This window comes from Populus alba, chromosome 13 (assembly GCF_005239225.2).
Source record: "Populus alba chromosome 13, ASM523922v2, whole genome shotgun sequence".
Lineage (NCBI taxonomy): Eukaryota > Viridiplantae > Streptophyta > Magnoliopsida > Malpighiales > Salicaceae > Populus > Populus alba.
Genome location: NC_133296.1, coordinates 12,274,757 through 12,294,712, shown reverse-complemented (window position 1 = coordinate 12,294,712; position 19,956 = coordinate 12,274,757). Strand labels below are relative to the sequence as shown.

Below are 19,956 nucleotides of genomic sequence, written 5' to 3'. Positions count from 1 at the left end.
AGCGACTGTTTTGTGATGTCATCACCACATGTAGTTTCCCATTTTGTCCCTTGTCCTTTTCTTTCCCTACCATTTGACATCAATGTTGTAGGGTCGTTTTCTATTTATCAATTGTATTATCTCCAAAAAATTTATGTTTAAAAAATAATGGCAATAAACAACAAATTGCAAGACTTCTCCTTTTCCCTCTTTGTATATATAAAATGCGGGTGGCAAAATTGATTAAGAAAAAAATAATAGAAGTTGAAGAGTAGCTAACAACACAAAGTGTGTCTCTTCTTTCTTTCTCTGAAGCTATGGGTTCCTCAGCAGCTCTTAGTGACCGTGCCCAAAATGTCCCAAAAGAATGCGACACCTCATTTCCGGCCACCAAAACTGCTTCTTCTCGCCGAACCGCTTCCTTTTCCTCCTCCTCATCACTCTCATCATGCTCATCTTTGCGTTTTCTTGATGATTCTCCCCTTAGTCCGGCCACCCCGCTTCAATTTTCCGGTGTTCCATTTTCTTGGGAACATTTGCCTGGGATTCCTAAGAAGCAAAGTCACAAGAAAAAGGACTCTACATTAAAGGTCCTCCCATTGCCGCCTCCTGCCGCCCCTGCATCAATCTCCAGAAGAATCAATTCCGAGGAAATTGGAATCCGAAAGAAACACAATAATGAAAGTTTTCGAAGGGATCCCTTTTTTGCTGCATTAGTTCGATGTTCAAAGGATGATGATGATGATTATCAAGGCAGTGACTTCTGGGGCGGTGCTAAGGTTTCAAGGAGCATTAGTGACAGGTTCGGTCTTGTAAGCCTCTACACTTCCTGTAAAAAAACTAGTGATGTTTCTGATTCAATAGTATATCTTCCAAGATCAAGCAGGACATCATTTGATCTAATTAGTCGCCGTTCTCGCTGAGTTTGTATGATCATTCTCCATGATCATGATGATGTTCTTCTGGACTATGTGTTCATGTTCTTATAAGATTAAGACTACTGAATTTACATTTTGCTTTGCTTTTCTTTGCTTTCTTGGTCATGTGAGGGCTACTAGTGTATGTTCTGTCCCAAAAAACTAGTTGTTGTAATACGTCAATATAACTTGTAAGAATATGAATGGACCGGTAGCTTGCTTTGTTTTGTTTAATGTATGGTTTGAAATGTCTTTTAACTTAAGCTCTGTTATGTTACCAAGACATAATTGCACTATACATATCATGTTTGCTGTGTTTCATGTGATTACTAAGAGGGCATGGAGTGAAGCTTACATAACACCATGTGAGGCCAGACAATGGACCACGGAAGGAGAGGGACGACTTCATTATTAATGTGACTTTCTTTGAAGGGATTTCTATTAATTTCTAGCTTTATTAATTTGACATATTATTGGTATCTTGGTGTGCATTGGGATGGGTCCGGTTGGATGATGTGAAGCTTCCTTGGCTCGTATTTTCACAAGATTTGTACTCTAGTGTTCTAGAACCAGATTCCTAAAACTCATTTTGATGCTCGTTGGCCGTAAGAGCACTTCCATGGAAAATACTATTTACTTTGGTTTTGTAAATTATGGATGTATATGATTCATTGGTGATTGCAAAATACTAAAATATGGACTGAGGAGCCTTCTATAAGTCCAGAAAGTTAAAAGCTTGTCTCATTTGATCATGACCTAGCTTAATGCACCTTGGGTCAAATGTTTTAACTCCTTCGTCTCCAAATTAGTCTCCAAATCCAATTAATGCTCAAATGTAGCTAATTATCTCACAAAGATGCACTTAGAGCCTTTTGGTGGTGTTAAAATAGCAAATGTTTTTTTAAAATATGTTTTATTTAAAAATAAATCAAAATAATTTTTTATCAATTTATTTTTGATATCAGTATATCAAAATAATCTAAAAACATAAAAAATATATATAAAAATAAAGAAATAATTAAAAAAACACTTGTGAAATGCAAAAACAAACAGGCTCTTAATGATTTGTAACATGTATATTTTGTGGTTTTTAAGTGCTTGGCATGTAGTTCCATGTATTCCAAGTAATACGTGTATATAAAACTCGTTTGAGAGTGTGGTAGTTTTGTTTGCTTTAAAATATATTAAAATAATATTTTTTTTAATAATTATTTTTTATATTAGTACATCAAAGCAATCCAAAAATATAAAAATTATTTTTTTAAAAAAAGTCAAATTTTTAGATAATGTGGTTGAATTCCCAAACTAACTCATAGTTTTAGCAATTTTGGTTTTGAAGTAAACACTATGGTGGGAGAGCAATTTTTAATTAAGAACATTGTATTGAGGCAGTCTCTTGGGACCCAAAACTAATCGCCTAAAGATTTTTTCCAAACCACCATGATTCCAGTTGACTTTCCATGATCAAATTTCAAACCAACCATTCAATTTTAGACACATGTTTTCCTCAATGGTTTATTTTTAAAGATACACGAAAATCAAATGGCTTGATGTCCCCAGCTATCCTCATATTTAACTGTCGTGAACATCCAGCATCGAAAGTTATTGTATTGAAACAGAAAAAAAATTGGTGCCCTCGTGAAAAAATATTACTCAAATGGCAAGAGAGGGTTCGTGAATCTTTCTATTTAATAACATGAAAACTCAATTCCCATTTATCAAAAAATCTGTCTGAGTGAGCGAAGCTGAAAAACGCCATGGAGTAAAATATATAAAAATCACAGGCAGCATCAGTGTTTTCTGAAAACTTGACAAAACACCATTTTAGCAAGGCATTTTAGATACAATATCGACAAATTTGTAATGTTTTCTGAATATGGAGGGGTCTTATACATGTTAGTATCTTTGATTTTTAATTTTTATGACAACTTGTGATGTTGCAATCTACCCTATTATTAAACGCATTACTGCAAAATCCATCCCAAAATATTGGCTTAGACGAGAAGATGATTAATTTCTATCGCTTTCTAGCTTGCTGGAGTCTTCCTTGCGTAGGCTCCATCATCCACAATCTTTTTCTCCGAGCTGTCAAAATTACTTCGAATATTTCCAAGTTGTCTGGTTGTCTGTAGATCTTCAGGGTCTCTGTCTCAGAAACAAAGTTCAGCAGAAGTATGCCCTGAGAGTGATGATTGAAGCGGCGATATGATGAATAATCGGTCCAACGGGTAGACTATGCATGGCCCATATTCTCATTGTTCAACTGAGTGGAAAAACTAGGTATCCTAAACCATAATTAAAGAGGTCAAGAAAGAAGAGGCAAGTAAGGGCGTGCTGCTGGTCTTTGTAAAGACAAATCGAGTAAAAAAATGCACGAGGCTATAATGTTAAATAAAAACGAATCCAATATGAATGTATTTTATTAAATACATGAAGATTACTTAATATTATATATTTTGGTATTGCCAAAATTATGCCAACTAAATTTACGAAGCACATCATGTCAAAATTGAAAAATAAACGTCATCTAATTGGCTGGTTGCAACCTGCTACTGGTGAATTATTAGAGGGTGAGCCATGCCCATGCTCCTTGTACTCTTTCCTTGAGACAGAACCTTACCGAGTTTCTAACTCTTTTGTTCCCTCCTATGATACTAAATAAAATAATAAAAATGATAGTTAATTATTAGATGAGGTATATATAAACTAACATAGTATCTATATTAATAAAAAAATAATAAAAAATATGAATTGAATCTAGAAATATTTATTAGGAGGAAATTTTTTTTTATATGTATAAATAAGAAGAAGAAAAACACAATATTGTATCCCTTGCACTCTTTAAATAAACATCTAAATTAACAATTAATAGGTGGATTTGCGATATATATATATATATATATCAGAAGTAAGACATTATTGTACGGACATGCTGCCTGTACTTCGTGTTTCTTTCTTGTCCACTCTCCAACTTATTTCATTTCTATATTCTTAAAAATATATATTTGGTGCTCAGCAATAATGATTTTTGTTAAGAAAAGTTTAGAGAGATATGGAGACTTTATGAATGGCCCTTCACTTGCTGGTCATGTTCTGCTTTCTTTCAATAAATATCGATTTCTATAAAAATAAAATAAAAGTAATGATTTTGGCCTAAGAGCCTTTTTAACTCAATCGATAATTATGCTCTAAGAAATTACAAGGACCTTTCATGATGTAACCCGACCCACTTGCATATATAGACCCGCTGCAATAGCTAGCAATGACATTGGATCCAATTTCTTCTCCTAAAAGATTTTGGGTTCATTTCTCTATTTTACAACATGGAAAAGAAAATAATCTTATTTTAAATTTAATTCCATTCTTTGCAAGTTGATCTTGAATATGAACTCCTACTTAACATATTCCCTCCATAATTAGATGCTCTCCACGATCTAGATCGTGCTTCTTACCTGATATCTCGTGTGGTGGGTGATCACTCAGTGGATAATATTGCAAACAATTAATTAAATAATAACAGAGGAAGATTCACCCTAAATATCTTGAATAAGAAATACGGGTAGTGTATCCCAGTGAGAAACATTATCATTTTGTTTGTCATAATGAGCTCTCTTTTTTCATCATGAACATAAAAGAGCTGCACTTGACACGATATATTTGAAGACCGGCAGCAGCGAAGCAATAAGCCGGCCGTCCTTGCCACCACCGACGGTTCACTAAACATGCATAAATGTGGAGAGAAACATCGATGGCTTGGGGACCCATGGCAAAATGAAACGTTTTGAACACGGTTGCTTGAGAAGAACGATTGTGTTTGTATTGGGAATTGAAGCATGCATTCACTCTTCATCAAGAGTCCAACATGGTCCTAGCAAGCTAAATGTGCGTGGATCTTTTTAAACGTGAGAAACAAGCATGGGTAAAATTAAAAATGAAGTGAAAGAGATAGACCAAGGTGTAATAAGTAAAATGTTTAGGACCTAATTGAATAGATATAAACTATAGGAATAAAATTAATTTTACTTCAAAAGAAATTTGGGAGGTGGATGTGGCTTCTCATGAGTGCCAATACTTCTATCTAAAATTAACACAACTAAGAAGATAGACATTGAGGCTCAATACACCATATTAATTAAGTTCTTGACTGTTGTCACAAGGGACATGGATGCAATCTATACGTAAAAATGATAAAAAAAAAATGTCATCTAAATTTATAGTAATTTAGAATTATAATCAGTTATCAAAAGTGTTAGATAAAATCCTAAAATATTTAGAAATCTTTTATATAAAAAAAAAAAATTATGTTAGACTAGTTTATTAGAATCCTTGTTATTAATTAGATAATTATTCTTCTAGTTTTATTAGGATAATTAGAGGAGAAATCTCCCTATAAATATAAGTGCCAATGCATTCAAAATTTAATTGAATTGATAAGAAGTGTATGCTAATAAGTGTGTTGAGAAAAGAGTGTGTGTGTTAAAAATTGAATATCAATCAATAAATCTTGAGAGGTCTAAATATTTGTATTTGTTTTACTTCTGACAAAAGTCACAATTTCGTATACATAACCAAGAATAATTGTTAGATAAAATCTAGTTAATATAAAAATACTTGAAAAAATAAAGATCTTGAGTTAAACTAGTTTATTATAATCCTTATTTAATTAGTTAGGTAGAATTATTATTAGATTATAATAGTTAAAAGGAGCAATTTTTTTTTTTATAAATATAAGGGCTAATGCATTCGGAATTCACGCATATTGATAAAAAGTGTATTGAGATAAGTGTGTTGATAAAAGAGAATGTGTACTAAGGGTCTAATATTAATTAATAAATCTTGAGAGGTCTAAATATTTATATTTATTTTGTTTCTAATAATTTGATATTATGTTAATTAAGTGAGGAAATGCAACAATCCTTTTCAAGGGAAGTAGTAGCTTCCAAATTGAACAATTCATCCTAAAACCCAATCAGAGCAGCTTTAGTCTTTATAATTCTTTGCTAAAGAATTATTGGAGCGGACTATTATTTTGTTGAAGGATTATTTATTGGGCTGAGCAATTATTTGTAAACAGTTGTTACATTCCTAGACGATCTCGGTAGCAGAAGAAAAACAAGAACCATACTCTTCGTGACAATAGCAATTTTTTAGGGCGTCTTTTAAGCCATTCAAAAGAATGAGATCTAATATAAAATTTGTGGATTGTTGGATATTCATATTTGATTTAAAAAAAATAAAAACAACTTTGAACATTGAAAAATTCACATGCAATCTTTTTTTATTATTATATTAATAGCTGGGATGTTATTGACAATGGGATTCTAGAGTTAGTGAATATACAAGAAACAAATCAAGTCAAGAAGAAAAATTAAGAAACTTGATATACATACCATCTTTTAAAAAATAAAAGTATTTGTTTTTAAGAAGATCATATTAAAAAAAGTTTGGGATATTTTTAGACAGATTTTATAAAATTTTAAATAATAAAAAAAATAAAATTATAAGATTTGTTTGGAGTGTGGTTGTGATTATTTTTTAAATAATGTTTTATACTAAAATATATATCTAAAAACATGGTTGATGAATTGATTAGATTTTCAGTGCAAATTGATATGGTTAATGCTTCATCTAATTATATATGAAGTCTTGGGAAGAGGGTCTGTTTGGAAGTTCGGAATTTAACCATAAATAAACACTTTGGTTGGACTTTTCTGAAAAGTAAATGCTGGTCAAGATTTATTTATTTATTTATTTTTCTAGCTTCGAAGCTACGCTTTCAGAACTTAAATTATATAACGCTGTATGATCGTCTTCTGACATGGTAGGCTCGACCAGTTTTTGTTTTTTTTGTTTTTTTTCCCCTCTCTGTTAGACACTTATTGAAGGAATGTTTTAATGATTTCAATGAAGGAATAAGAAAATAATTGCTTGAATAAAAAGTTAGATTATCTGAAAAACAGAGGCCTAATTCACCCTGTTTGCTTGCTTTCAGGAATTAATAGAGTATATATAGATCAAAGCTTCTCAATTGCCAGCTAATTTTTCTTCATTAATTATAATAATATACTCGACCACATCTCTTAACAATATTTGGGAGATATTATGTGGACCAATATATCTATTCTTTTGTTGAAAGGTTTAGGTGAAAATTAAGTCTTGCTTCAAGCAATATAAAATAAACTAGCTAGTAAATTCACACTATCATATACAAGTAGAATTCTAAGTTAATTTTTAAGGTAAAAAATAAAGTGTTAGCATTATTAATGTATTTTATGGTACCATTAAATTTTTTATTTGAGGATTTAAAGATGATGTTTGTGCTTATTAAAATTAATTAAAAAATATATGAATTGATAAATTATAAAACAACTTGTTGACGCTAATTAAATATTAAATGCCAGAAGTTGATGTTTCTTATAGGAATCAAAAGATAAATGCATGTGCAAATATATGATCTCTTATCGTAAGACACTCTTCAAGTTTCTTTTATAAATTTATATGGAAATTAAAATAGATATTTTATAAGAAAGTGAATGATTTAATGTTTATAGAAAAATATAATTTTTTATTTTAAATTCTCTTTTCTTACTTATGTATTTTTTTTTCATAAAAATATATTTTTCTTATCAGAAATCTGGTGTACTGAATAAAAACAAAAGACATTTGAAATAAATATTCAATTTTTTCTTCTGAATTGAAATAAGGAGGAGAAGTATATCCTTTAATCAGAACTCATTTTCCTTATTCATTCATTCCTTTTTTTTATTTTTTGATAAAAACATGTTTTTTTAATTAAAAGTATTGTTTTTTCAATAAAAAACTTATTGCAATCTTTAGACCAAGTTTTAATAAAAATTATAAATTAATATTTTTGTTTGTGAATGTATTAAAGATATAAAAAATAATAAACATGAGAAAAAGTTTGTAAGAATTTATAATAAAAACTAACAAAAATAACAAGTTTTATTAATAGGGATTTATATTTTGAGAATTTAGAGGAATATTTCACCAATGAATTTTTGAAATAGAATTTTAATTTAAGTTAAAAAAGAAATTAAAAGGAGGACTAGATTTAACGAAAAAAACAAAAACAAACGTCATTTTATTGTGATATAGAAAACTTCACATTTCTCTCTATAGTTTTAGCTTATGTATTATTTGGTCCCTATTATTTTAGTATTTCATATTTTGACCCTAAAGTTTTTTTCTTCATGATTTGGCCATTGGATGTAGAGAGAGGAGATAGACAGTTTTCGAAAATGATTAAGGAAATAGAAAGTGTTCGGCTAGCCATATTTTGGCCACAAAAAAAAAATGATCTTAGTTTCAATAGTTTGTCTTTAATATAAGAGTTTAATAAAGATGGTGTTGTGTAAACCCAGTTAAAAAAAAATCTTGTTGTACAAATGTATATTTTTTGTTGACTGTGAAAATAAAAGAAAAGTGTGGGATTCCATGTGAAAATAAAAGAAACATTTAGAGTAAATAATGAAAATTTATAGCTATATAAACATAAGTAGTCTTCTTCAAGAACACTCTAGTGCCGCCCAAGGAAGAAGAAAAATAGGAGAGAAGAATTGTGAGGAAAACCTATAAAATTCATCATAAAAACATAAAAGAGAGATATATTAAATAATCAAAGTGTATTAGAAAGATATTTGAACAAGAAAAATTAGTATATTCAAGGTCTAAACCCTTAAAAATATTCCGCTCATGAGTTTTTGGAGGGGAGGAAGAAAAGTGAGGATAATAGTGTTTGTCCAAGCTTCCAACCTTTCTTCTTCTTTGAGTTAGGAGGTAAGAAACTTCTTCAAAACACTTGATTGAGATAGATTTGTGTGTAGTGTTAAATGGAAAGTTTTAATGTATAAGGATATTTGAAATTGTATGTTAGGGTGTTAGATTATATACTTGTATTGTTGATTTGTGATAGTTTATGTGAAAAATGATTGGGCAACAACTTAATGTGAAAGCATTGAAGAGAAATTCATTCCTCCTAATAGACAAGGGTTTTGGCCATATAGAATAGAATTTGTATTTGGACTATTTAATGTAATTGATAGATTAATTGTGTAAAATTATGTTAAAGTGAATAAAAGATGTATGGTAAAGTAATTTGGATCAATTGAAAGAAAAAAGAATACTCATTTTTAAAGAAGAAGAAATTTGTGAAGACACAAAATTAAAAAAATAATAAAATTATTAACTTAGTTTGGTTAATTTACTATTGAATGTGGTTCTTATCATGCTAACTTAATTTATTGATGGATGAATAAGTGATCAATTTCAAGGAACTCGAAATAAAATATTATTTTGATATTAATGCATAAATTTAGCTGGAAAAACGAAGAGATTTATAAGTTTTCATCTTTGAATTAAAAATATAGTTATGATTGTGAAATTTAATGCATAAATGTAGTTAGGAAAAACGAAAAGATTTATAAGTTTTCATCTTTGAATTAAAAACATAGTTATGATTGTGAAATGAAAATCTATTTATGGATGGATGAGAATTTGAAATTTATATAATATATATGTTGGTATAGGTGAGATTGTTATCCTAATTTAGAGACTAGCTTCAGGATTGGGGCAATGTGTAATAACTATCTTGAATAAGAATGGACGTAGTTTTTTACCTAAAAAAATGTTTATCATGATTATAAGATATATCTTCTAGAGATGGTTAGAAGTCTATTAATATTTTTTATAAAAAAACATGAAGTCTATCCATATTAAAAACCTTGTAAAACGCATTACATCTCTTAAAAATAAAACTAACAAAATAAATCAATTAAGAAAACGTAAAAAATAAAATACCACAAGGTGAAATCATATTGAAAAAAAACATTAATGACTTCAAAAAAAAACCCTATTACAGTCCATGATGAAATATGAGCTGACTTACAACGCCAAAGTATTGTTAAAAAAAAAAAAAAAACACCAACTCTTTTGGTTTAATTTGTAACTTTAACAAACACACTAACATGTATTGTTTAATTTGTTGATTGAACTACTTAACATAGTTATTAAACCTAGTCTGATAGTTAATCCAGTCAAAAGATTGGGTTCTGAATTTCATGGGTCAACCATGATCAACTTGAGATTATTAGTTGATCAGATTTAATCGAGTCATTGCACTGACCGGTCATTTAACAAATACAAACTGGTTTAACTCTCGTGTTAACTTATTAAATCAGTTTGCATCTAATAACTATGCTGCTGGATGACGTGATAAAAATATCGGTGGAGGTGTTTTTAGTAACCTGAGCAAGGGAGGTGCTCTTGAATCTTCAAAGGAATAGCAAGTGGAGGAGAAAATGTGGGTGGTGATTAATGGACAAGCATTTGGAAGATGCATTAACATTTTGTACGACATGGGCCAAACTGGATTTACGTGGAATCAAATATAACCCCATGTTTGTACTGCATTAAAATTGCAGAATTGAAACCACGAAGACGACCCTGCAGTTTCCAGCATTAATCCCTCGTCATAAATGGGGCAGTTGGAATGCTAATTGAATTGCTGACTTGTATTGATACGACCGCAATGATTGTTTTTTAAATAATTTTTATTTAAAAATATATTAAAATAATAATTTTTTATAAAAAATTTATTTTTGAAATCATTATCCTGAAATTGATTTTAAAAAAATATAAAAAAATTAATTTAAAATAAATAAAAAATTAAAAAAATTTTAATTTTTTTAAATATGCTTTTAAAATGCAAAAACAAATTTTTTTTTATATATATATATATATATATATATATATAAACAATTGCAGATTCTATTTGTGCCAATGTTCGCCAATCTCGAAATTGGTTTTGCAATTTTTATTTTAATTCTCCTTTGCTCATTTTGTAAAGAAAATAATGATGGTATTGGACATACTATATTATGAGCACAATACGTGAAAAAGGCATATTTAATAATAATAAAAAATACAATAAGATTAGCTTAAAAGATGATCATGATTTATACCAGCAACCTAAATTAGGTACACTGTCAACATGATTAAACATGGCTTTGCCTTTTGAGTCAATTATCAATTTATCACACATTTACTTCAGTTGCAAACGTATAACGTTAATAAAATGAAATTTAAAGTTACATTTAAGGATTTTCTTCATTGAAAATGAATTATATTTCAGCTGGGCCTGCTTGCTCTCACGCATGAAAAATAAATGATATCTTGCACCTAACGTTGAAAATATCTAGAAATGAAGCCATGGTATCAAAACCATATTCTTTATTGCAAATTGATGAAGTTGACCTAAACGAAAGCTTTCTTGGGGATCTATGGCTGTTAATTACAACTCACCAATCACTGTCTATCCCACTTTCTTACTCCATTATTGCTTCGCCTCAAAGAATGCTTGCAGCCATAGATAGTTTATCCTTTCTTCTTTGTTGACCGATTGCATGTCTGATTTAATTTTAGCTGAAGCTACAGCTAGTTCTGTTAAGATTCCCAAACTGTATGAAGTCCCAATTTGCGATATATTTGTACGTCTTTGAACCTTATTATATATTTTTTTTTTAAGTATGTTTTTGAGCCCTCATCTTCTAAATAATGTACATTTGAGCCCTATCTCTTTTCTCTTGAATGCATTTTCAAGCCCTTATCTTCTAGATAATACTCTTTTGAGGCTTATCTTTTTTCTTTGGGGTGTGTATTTGAGCCCTTGTCTCTTAGATAGTATGCATGTAGGCCTTATCTTTTTCTTTTTGAGTCCTCATATGAGCCTTTATTTCCCAGATAATATGTCTTTGAGCCCTCATTTCTCAGATAATATATTTTTTAGACATGTTTATTTTTTTTTTCTAAGTATGCTTTCTAGCCTTCACAAGAAAATAGTGCGCCAACTGACCCTATCTTTTCCTTTCTGGGTGCATTTTCTAGCTCTCACAAGAAGATAGTGTACCAACAAGCCCTATCTTTTTCTTTATGAATGCGCTTTCTAGCCCTCATATACAAAATAGTGTGCTAGCAAGCCTTATCTATTTCCTTTTGAATACACTTTTGAGCTTTCACTTATAAAACTTTCATTAAAGATCCATTAATTTTTGAGGTATTGGTGAATATCTCAAAATATTGGAAGGTTTGAATATTTCTTGATATGGTAAATCCACAACCTTTTATCTTCTTTTTTATAAGCTTACCATCTAAAGTTTCTTACAAAAAAAATTTGTCGTAAGCATTGTAAAGAGAGAAACAACTGTCATAACCTAATTTTGATCCTTATTTTTTCATAACTATTTTTAGAATACAAAAAAAAAATCAAAAATATGTTTTTGATGTATTTGAGTCATTTTTAGTGTCGTTTCAAAAGAATTCAATTTTTAATTTTCTTTTCAACACATTCAAATATTAATTCTCAATTTTAAAAATTGTTGATTTTTCTCATCAAGATGAAGTTGCTTTTTTCAAAAAATAAAAAAAAATAAGAAAAATAAAAATATTTGGATAAAAGGACCAAAATGCAAAGGAAGAAAATGATGGACCAAAGTGTTTTCGGAACCAAGTAATGGGAAGGAAAAAAACAAATCATTTTGCTTATAAATAGATGATTACCTTACACAAGGAAGTAAGAACCAATAACTCCTTCTCACAATAGACCAACAACCAATACCAATGATGATTTCTACTATCAAACTCACTGGTGACAACCAACAATCTCAAATTTAGCCACCAATCATGGTTCAAAGAGAGAAATCAAAGAGTTAGCAGAGAGAGGAAGAAAGAACTGAAATTTTTAGAGCTCCGATCTCCTCCCTTCAAAAGCCGTGGATGACATCGTTGTTATAAGAATGAAGAAGGAGGAGAGACGTCAGTAATCCAGCCATCCATGCGTCTGGTAATTTGACGGCATGTGCAATGATAATCCACACAGGAACACCTAGTAGAAAAAAAAAAACATATCTAAAAAAAGAAGGACAAAACAGATTATTGTGTGTTTTTCTATTTATACAAGTGATAATGACTCCCATCGCTAGCATAGGAAGAAAGAGAAGAATGAGGCGTTCCCTAACTACCCATTTTTCATCTTCATTGGAAGCAGCATATGGCTCCATATGTTATCACTATTCTGGGGATCTCTAAATCTTCTAATGTGCTTTTTGAGTTCCCAGCAAAGATAATGTGTTTGGTATTGTAGTAGTTTTTTGACACGACCAGAAGATTAATGTCGAATCACAAGAAGGTTAACTATATAAATTATAAATAACAACAACAACAATAATAATAATGAATAATAATAATAATAATGATAATACTAGTAATAGTAATAGTAGTAGTGGTAGTAGTAAAGAGGACTTTGAGATGTAAGATTAATATGATGATTAAACAATGATAAAAACAAATGTCAAGGTTAGAGAATCCACTAATGGTACTTCAAATAAGTGTAGTATAAACTCTTATTACTCAACTAGAAATCACACACAAAGGAGGTTCCAATCAGATTATAAATTGTTAACATGATTACATTAATTATCTTATTCGAGTAATGCCAATACTTGTAACTATTATCAGGTATTCATGGCATAACTTATGTTAACAACAAATCAAGTTCCTTTCATAGAACAGGTGTCAGTTATACCATGCAGTTGGGCTATGAAAGTGCCAAGTATTTATTGTACTAAGGGTTGTTCAACACAAATCTAGATTAACCATTTAACAAGTAATGTATTAAGAATGAGCAAGATAATAAATATAAAACATGTTAGTATTAAGCATTAAAGTCCATGTTGAGTTTATACTATACTTATTCTTACAACATTAGTGTAACCTTTTCACCTTGACATAATAAATTTAGTTAAACATAATGAAAGAAAGAAACATAAATAAACAAGATAAGAACATAATTATGGAAAGGAAATGAAAAGCATAAACAAGAGATTAATATAACATAAAATAAAACTTGAACATTATAAAAATATGAAGAAAGAGAGCAAGAACATGATCTTGATCTGAACACCAAGATGCCTAAATGCATGGCAAATTCCTCCTTTTATAGGCCAAAATTTGAAACTATTGATTTGATGAATAATTGTTGAGTGGATGGCCACATCTTGACTTGGTGACAATCCTTATCTTCTTGTCTGAACAAAATGTCATTGCTAACGTCAAAATTTGGACCAACTTTACTCATGAAAGTTCTAGAAAATTGTCTCAGCTTTCTAGGTAAAAACAATTAAGCTCATTTGGACTTCTAGAACTCAAGATATAGGCTGAACACTGAACAGTGTCTAGGCTATAGGACAGATTCAGACTTCTCCGTTGTTGCTATAATTTGGACTTGAAAACAACCTTTTTAAATCTTGGACTCCACATGAAAGTTTTAGGCCTATGTTTTATCTTTCCATCCATATAAAGAAGACCTAAATCCGAGATCTACAGCTCCAGATATGATCCAATTACCAAATAGTGTTTCAGTTTGGATTGAACCAGCATCACTTTTCTAAGCTTCACCCTCTCTTTATCTTCACAATTTCAGTAGTTGAATTCATCAATCAATTCTTTGATTTATGTGATAGGCCTGCATTTAAGATAAATATTTACCATAAATGAAGGTATCTTATAGTATCATACTTGTTATTATAAAATATATTTTAGTTAAGGAGTTATTGATACTTCAAGTGCAAAATGATGATATAAAACCTTGATAAAAATACACATTTAAGTACTAATCACTTTTTTAGTTATGGTTTGAAAAAATTTTGTTTTATAAAAAAAACTTTTAGTTGAGGCTGGGTTGTTAAAATATATGTTTGGTTAAAACTGTGGTTAAAATTGAGATTGAATAAAAAGTTGTTTAATGTATTTGGTTAAGAATGCTTTTGAAATTAAAATTATAAAAGAACTAAAAAAGATATATAATAATATTGGTGGTTTTTAATTTGAATATTGCAGATTTAACTACTGATATTACATCATGAAATAAACAATACTTTATATAAATTATTTTTTATTATTCCATTAAACTATTTGCAATTCCATCAGGTATGAAATCTATTCAACAAGGACTACAGTTTCCATGGCTTCCTGAGCGTGCAACAACATCAAGTGAAATATCATTACATCAGGTAAAATATCATCAGGATAAAATTATGATTACGGTCAAATTCTGTAAATGCTACTTCATCATGCGATCTCCTTCCAATATAATTATGTAGTGTCATTAAATAATATTAAACACTAGTTTTTCAAATAAAACACAATATCTAAGAAATTATTTTGGATTTTTTTTTTATTTTACTAGGTCAGACCCTTGCATTTAGGTTTGGGCCAGACCCGGTCCGACCATGAATAGTGGAGATGCTCTCCATTGTTCACGTGAATAGTGGAGCATGTAAAAGACGAAAGAAAAAGAGAAGGAGAAAGGGAAGGAGAAGGGGAAGAGAGGAGCAATGGCTAGTGGTGGGAACGACGGAGGCCGGAGGTTAATGAGGGAGCTGCTCTCCACTGTGCTCTATTGTGCTTTGTTTTTGTTCTTCTTCTTTGGACAGTGGAGAATGTAAAAGACGTAGGATAAAGAGAAGGAGAATGAGAAATAGAAGAGGAAGAGCAGTGGCTGGCGGTGGAAATGATGGAGGCCAGTTGTGAGCTGCTTTTCATTGTTCACATGTAACATGAACAGTGGAGACTGTAGAAGACAGAAGACGAAGGGGAAGGGGAAGGAGAAGGGGAAGAGGAAGAGTAGTGGCTGGCGGTGAGTTGAAAGAGTTTTTCTCCACTGTGCTCTACAACACTCTGTTTCTGTTCTTCTACTTTGGTGCCTTGGTTACTGTGTTTATAAACACACACAATAGCAATAAACATAAATAGTTTGCGAAACGTAGCATTGTGAAAAGCATGCAGAAATAGCTTCAACAAAACTGAGTTTTGAATGCATTTAAAGGTGGGCCTATTAGGGGTGATCATTTTCGGTTCGGTTTGGTTTTTACTCAAAAAAGACAACCAAACCGGAAAAAAAAAAAAAAAGAGACCCGGAACCGGCCGGTTCCGGCCCGGTTTTTTATCCAAAAAACCGGACAAACCTATATACATTTTACTACCCCTGCATCTAGTTCACCAATTAATTAACCAATCTAAATAATCTTACAGATTTAGCAATATAACAGAAAATCTATGCTAATGAAAACAAATAGAATAAAATAGAAGCAGAGAGCATGAACACTTTATTTATTGACAACAATTTGCACAGAATCCAGGTCCGGCAAGACATGACAGTTGTAAGCAAAATAGACAGCCAAACTACCACATGACAAAAAAAATGTTCATCACTTCTTGATTTCCTCCTTGAGAAGAAGCTGCGGTTGTATTTTGAGATTGGAAACGAAGAAATGAGCTCTTGAGATTAAAGGCAGATCGGTGGCCATTTTGTTGATTAAACTGGAGAAAAGAAAACAAAACTTAGAATATATACACTATTTAGAATAATAGAAGAGGATCCGCCTGGTTTAATTAGAAAACCGAAAAAAAAAAAAAAAAAAAAAAAAACTCGCTGTCACTGCCTCACTGGTTTTGAGAGGTTGAGGAAAGTGGAAACGCCTAGGGGTTGACAATTCACCGAGAGGCTGAGAGTGAGAGCTGAGAGGAGCTTGACAATTGAAATTGAAATTTGAAAGTGTTTACTTTACTGTTTAGGGTTAGCAACTTTACTGAAGAGTTTACTGTTTAGGGTTAGCAACTTTACTGAAGAGAAGAGAAAAGAGGGGCGCGGCGTGGGCACTTGGGCAGCAACATTTTGCTTTTATACTAGGGCGCACGCAGGGACCTTTTTTTTTTTTAACCGGTCCGGTTCATCCGTTTTTTGCACTGCAAAACCGAAAACCGAACCGAACCGGGTTTTTTCCTACATAATCTAATCAGTTTAATCGGTTTTATTTTTCAGTTCGATTTTTTCGGTTATTTTTTTCTTGGTTTCTCGGTTTTTTTGCTCACCCCTAGGGCCTATACATGAAAATTGTGTTCTCTTTTGTAACCAAACGAGATGAAATCACGGTTAAATAAAAACGTTGTCACAAACGCTGAGCCAAATGGGCTCTCCAACATGTTTCCAACCTTTAGAGGGATCATTTTGCAAATTTTTGAATTTTTATTGTATTTTAAATTATTGTTAAATTTTGAATTTTTATGGTTTGTAAACATGTAATTGTGGAGCATGTTTTGTAAAAAATATAGTAAAAAAAAAAGAAGAATACTTGTGTGTTGCATTTTTTTTATTTAATGTTAAATGAATGATAAAAAAAAAAGAGGGAAAAGATAAAAGGATAAAAAAAATTAATTAACTAAATGGTTTAATTGCATGCGACCAAATCCAAACAATTTTTCAAGCATAATTTTCTAAAAAGACAAAATTATATTTTTATCATGTTTTAAAAATAAAAAATGAATAACATAATCAGTTTATAATTATCCATTAGAATTTGGTCAAAATACAAAAAAATCCCACAACAAATAAAAAAAATACTAAATGGAACTTGATCTATTTTTTTATGCATGTTTATATATATATATATAAACCCCATCATCAAGCTTTTCTTGTTAAATGAACCTGTTAACATTAAAAACATGAGTTTTTTCATAAAAGTTTATCATTCACTAATTTTATCTCTCCTTTATTGTTTTCAATTGACTTTTTCTTATCTCTCTTAAATTGACTAAATTACTGAAAAAATAAAATTTTAAATCAAAATTAAAATTGTAAAAACTAAAGCCTTGTTGACTAAACATAACTTTTCTAGAAAATTTTAAATTAACCATGAGATTTCTTCTTATTTTACAATTTAATCCTTTTTTATTGAATTTTTTTTTAACAATTTTTAATAAACTAGTAATTAGTTTAGACATAAAGGGTCGCAATTAAAAAATTTAATTAAAAAAAAATAAATTACTATGGATTACGATGTAGTATATTTTATAATTATAATTATAAATTAGTTGATAAGTGAACCCGGCTTGGTCGAAGAAAAAACAAAAGATTGCTAATCAAGCTGTTTCGAGTCCAGTGGGCTGTCTAACATTTGAGTTCTAAAAGGCAGACAACACCAAACAAAGACTTCTAATCATGCATGGTCCAACAATGTAGTGTTAGCTGCTCCTTCAGTGCCCAATCTTCCCAAGCCCACACCTCCAACCTTTCCAACAACCGAACCATCTCTATCTAAGCTCACCTTGCCTCCGCTTTCTAGCTTTCCCACCATGTCTACCGTCCCAAAGCTCACCTTGCCTCCACTACCGAGCATTCCATCACTCCCTCCTATCCCAACCACTACTCCCTCTTTTCCATTCCTTTCTCCAACACTTGGAAACTAATTAGTTATCCTTGCTCATAATCACATACCTAAAAGTGAAATGGCTATTAGAACTCTACAATGTCATTTCTGCTCATCTTTCTCGGCTTCATATGGGAGCCATTCAGTTGTCTGTTTCTCATTTTGTTCATGTAGAAAATATAAATAAATTTTACCAATTGCTTTTAAAGAATTACAATATTGATCCAAATTCGATAATTCGAAGGTAACATTGGCTAATTTTGCGCTTTATGAACTCAAGAAATTGCATGTATGTTTGTGGAATGATATATTTTATTCTTCACTTATCTCATGGAATTGTATGATGACAATATTCTTTCTTAGTTAGAACTTCATAGAGACTCGGCTTTGAAGAGAAGGAAAGAAAGAAAAAAGATAATAGCATAACAGAGGCATACATGTATACAAACACAGATTAATTATATTGGTGATCATAGAATTTAAGAATTCAAAATACAAGCGATTAAGTAGCTAATTAATTAACAATCCCTGAAATAATAAATGAACCGGAGAAAAAGAAAAGAAAAACCCAACAAAGCAATACGGCCCATCCAATATGCACATGGCATCATAAATTACTAATCCAAGCTCCTTCTACGCACCCAAATGAACAATCCATGCCAAGAATCAGGATTTAGTTCCCGGGTGGTGGGGTGGGAAATGGGATAAAGGGGATTGCTGTTGGGATATTGGGGAGTGGAAGTATGCTTGGCAATGGTGGCAAAGTAACCTTTGGAACACTAGGCATGGTGGGCAGGCTAGGAAGTGGAGGCAATGTGGGCTTAGGTAGAGATGGTTGGGTTGTGGGCAAGGTTGGCAATCGAGGTTGGGGCAGACTTGGGATTGTTGGCAAAGGTGGCAATGCGGGTTTCGACAAATTTGGAAATGAAGGCAGAGGCGGTAATTGGAGAAGACGGCGAGCCGCTTGAGCTACATTGATGTTTGAAATTGCCAAAGCAATGAAGAACGCGAGAATGAAGCACTTGAAAGAGGCCATTGTTAAGTGAGTGTTCTTGTACTCCTTGAGAAAATTAGTGAGTTTATATAGTTGTGATTTCAAATAGAGTGGCCAATATTAGGTTACAAGGGCGGAGAAAAACAGCGAATCCAATTTGAGCTACAAGGTAGTTCAACTTCTCGCCTTTTTTGGTTGTGCATAATCAATTTGGTTTGAGTTCTAATTGGTGGGTTACCTAAAATTGAGTTTGAAGCAAAAACACTACCGGACAAAAGTTCTTTGATCACAGACCTTCCATACAAAATTACAGAAGACAACTCTTTCTTGCATCTCCTGGACCTAGCTTGGAGGCTTTTGAGTGGTACTTGAAACTACATTTGATGACTTGAAAGTGGAATATGGTTGCGACAGTGAGCTAACAAGAAATTAACATAGATTTTATAATTTTTCAGAGCTCCATCACCTACCAAATGCTAGAATGAGCATTGAATCTTAGCCCCATATAAACTCATAACAGACCTTGTTTTTTTTCAATTCAAAGTTAACAAAAGCACCTTGCATAGAGTTTAAGGTGTACACCAACATCTACTAAAAGATGGCCTCTTTCAAATGCTTCAATGTCCTTGCTTTCTTCTTTGTTTTGTCGTTGTCAAGCATCAATGGAGGCTTGGCAGCTCGCCATCTTCTGCAATTGCCACCTTTACCTACGGTGTCGAATTTGCCAAAACCTACCTTGCAACCTTTGCCAACCATCCCGGCTCTACCACAACCTAATTTGCCAACT

At 31.3% G+C, this 19,956-nt stretch overlaps 1 protein-coding gene and 1 long non-coding RNA gene across 2 annotated transcripts; one reads left to right on the top strand and one right to left on the bottom strand.

Moving 5' to 3' along the window:
- Positions 1 to 204: 204 nt before the first annotated feature.
- LOC118035539 (uncharacterized) lies at positions 205 to 1,130 on the top strand. Its single transcript, XM_035041136.2, has one exon. The coding sequence runs from the start codon at positions 297 to 299 to the stop codon at positions 900 to 902; it is 606 nt and encodes a 201-aa protein (XP_034897027.1). The 5' UTR covers positions 205 to 296; the 3' UTR covers positions 903 to 1,130.
- Positions 1,131 to 16,047: 14,917 nt separating this feature from the next.
- On the bottom strand, positions 16,048 to 16,560 carry LOC140954391 (uncharacterized). The gene is made up of 2 exons (XR_012167592.1): positions 16,403 to 16,560; positions 16,048 to 16,289 (listed from the first exon to the last, which is right to left on the bottom strand). It is a non-coding gene; the product is annotated as an uncharacterized lncRNA (long non-coding RNA).
- Between the last annotated feature and the right edge of the window lie 3,396 nt (positions 16,561 to 19,956).

Coding starts and splice junctions, on each gene's coding strand:
- LOC118035539 (XM_035041136.2), top strand. CDS start 297: ATGGGTTCCTCAGCAGCTCTTAGTGACCGTGCCCAAAATGTCCCAAAA.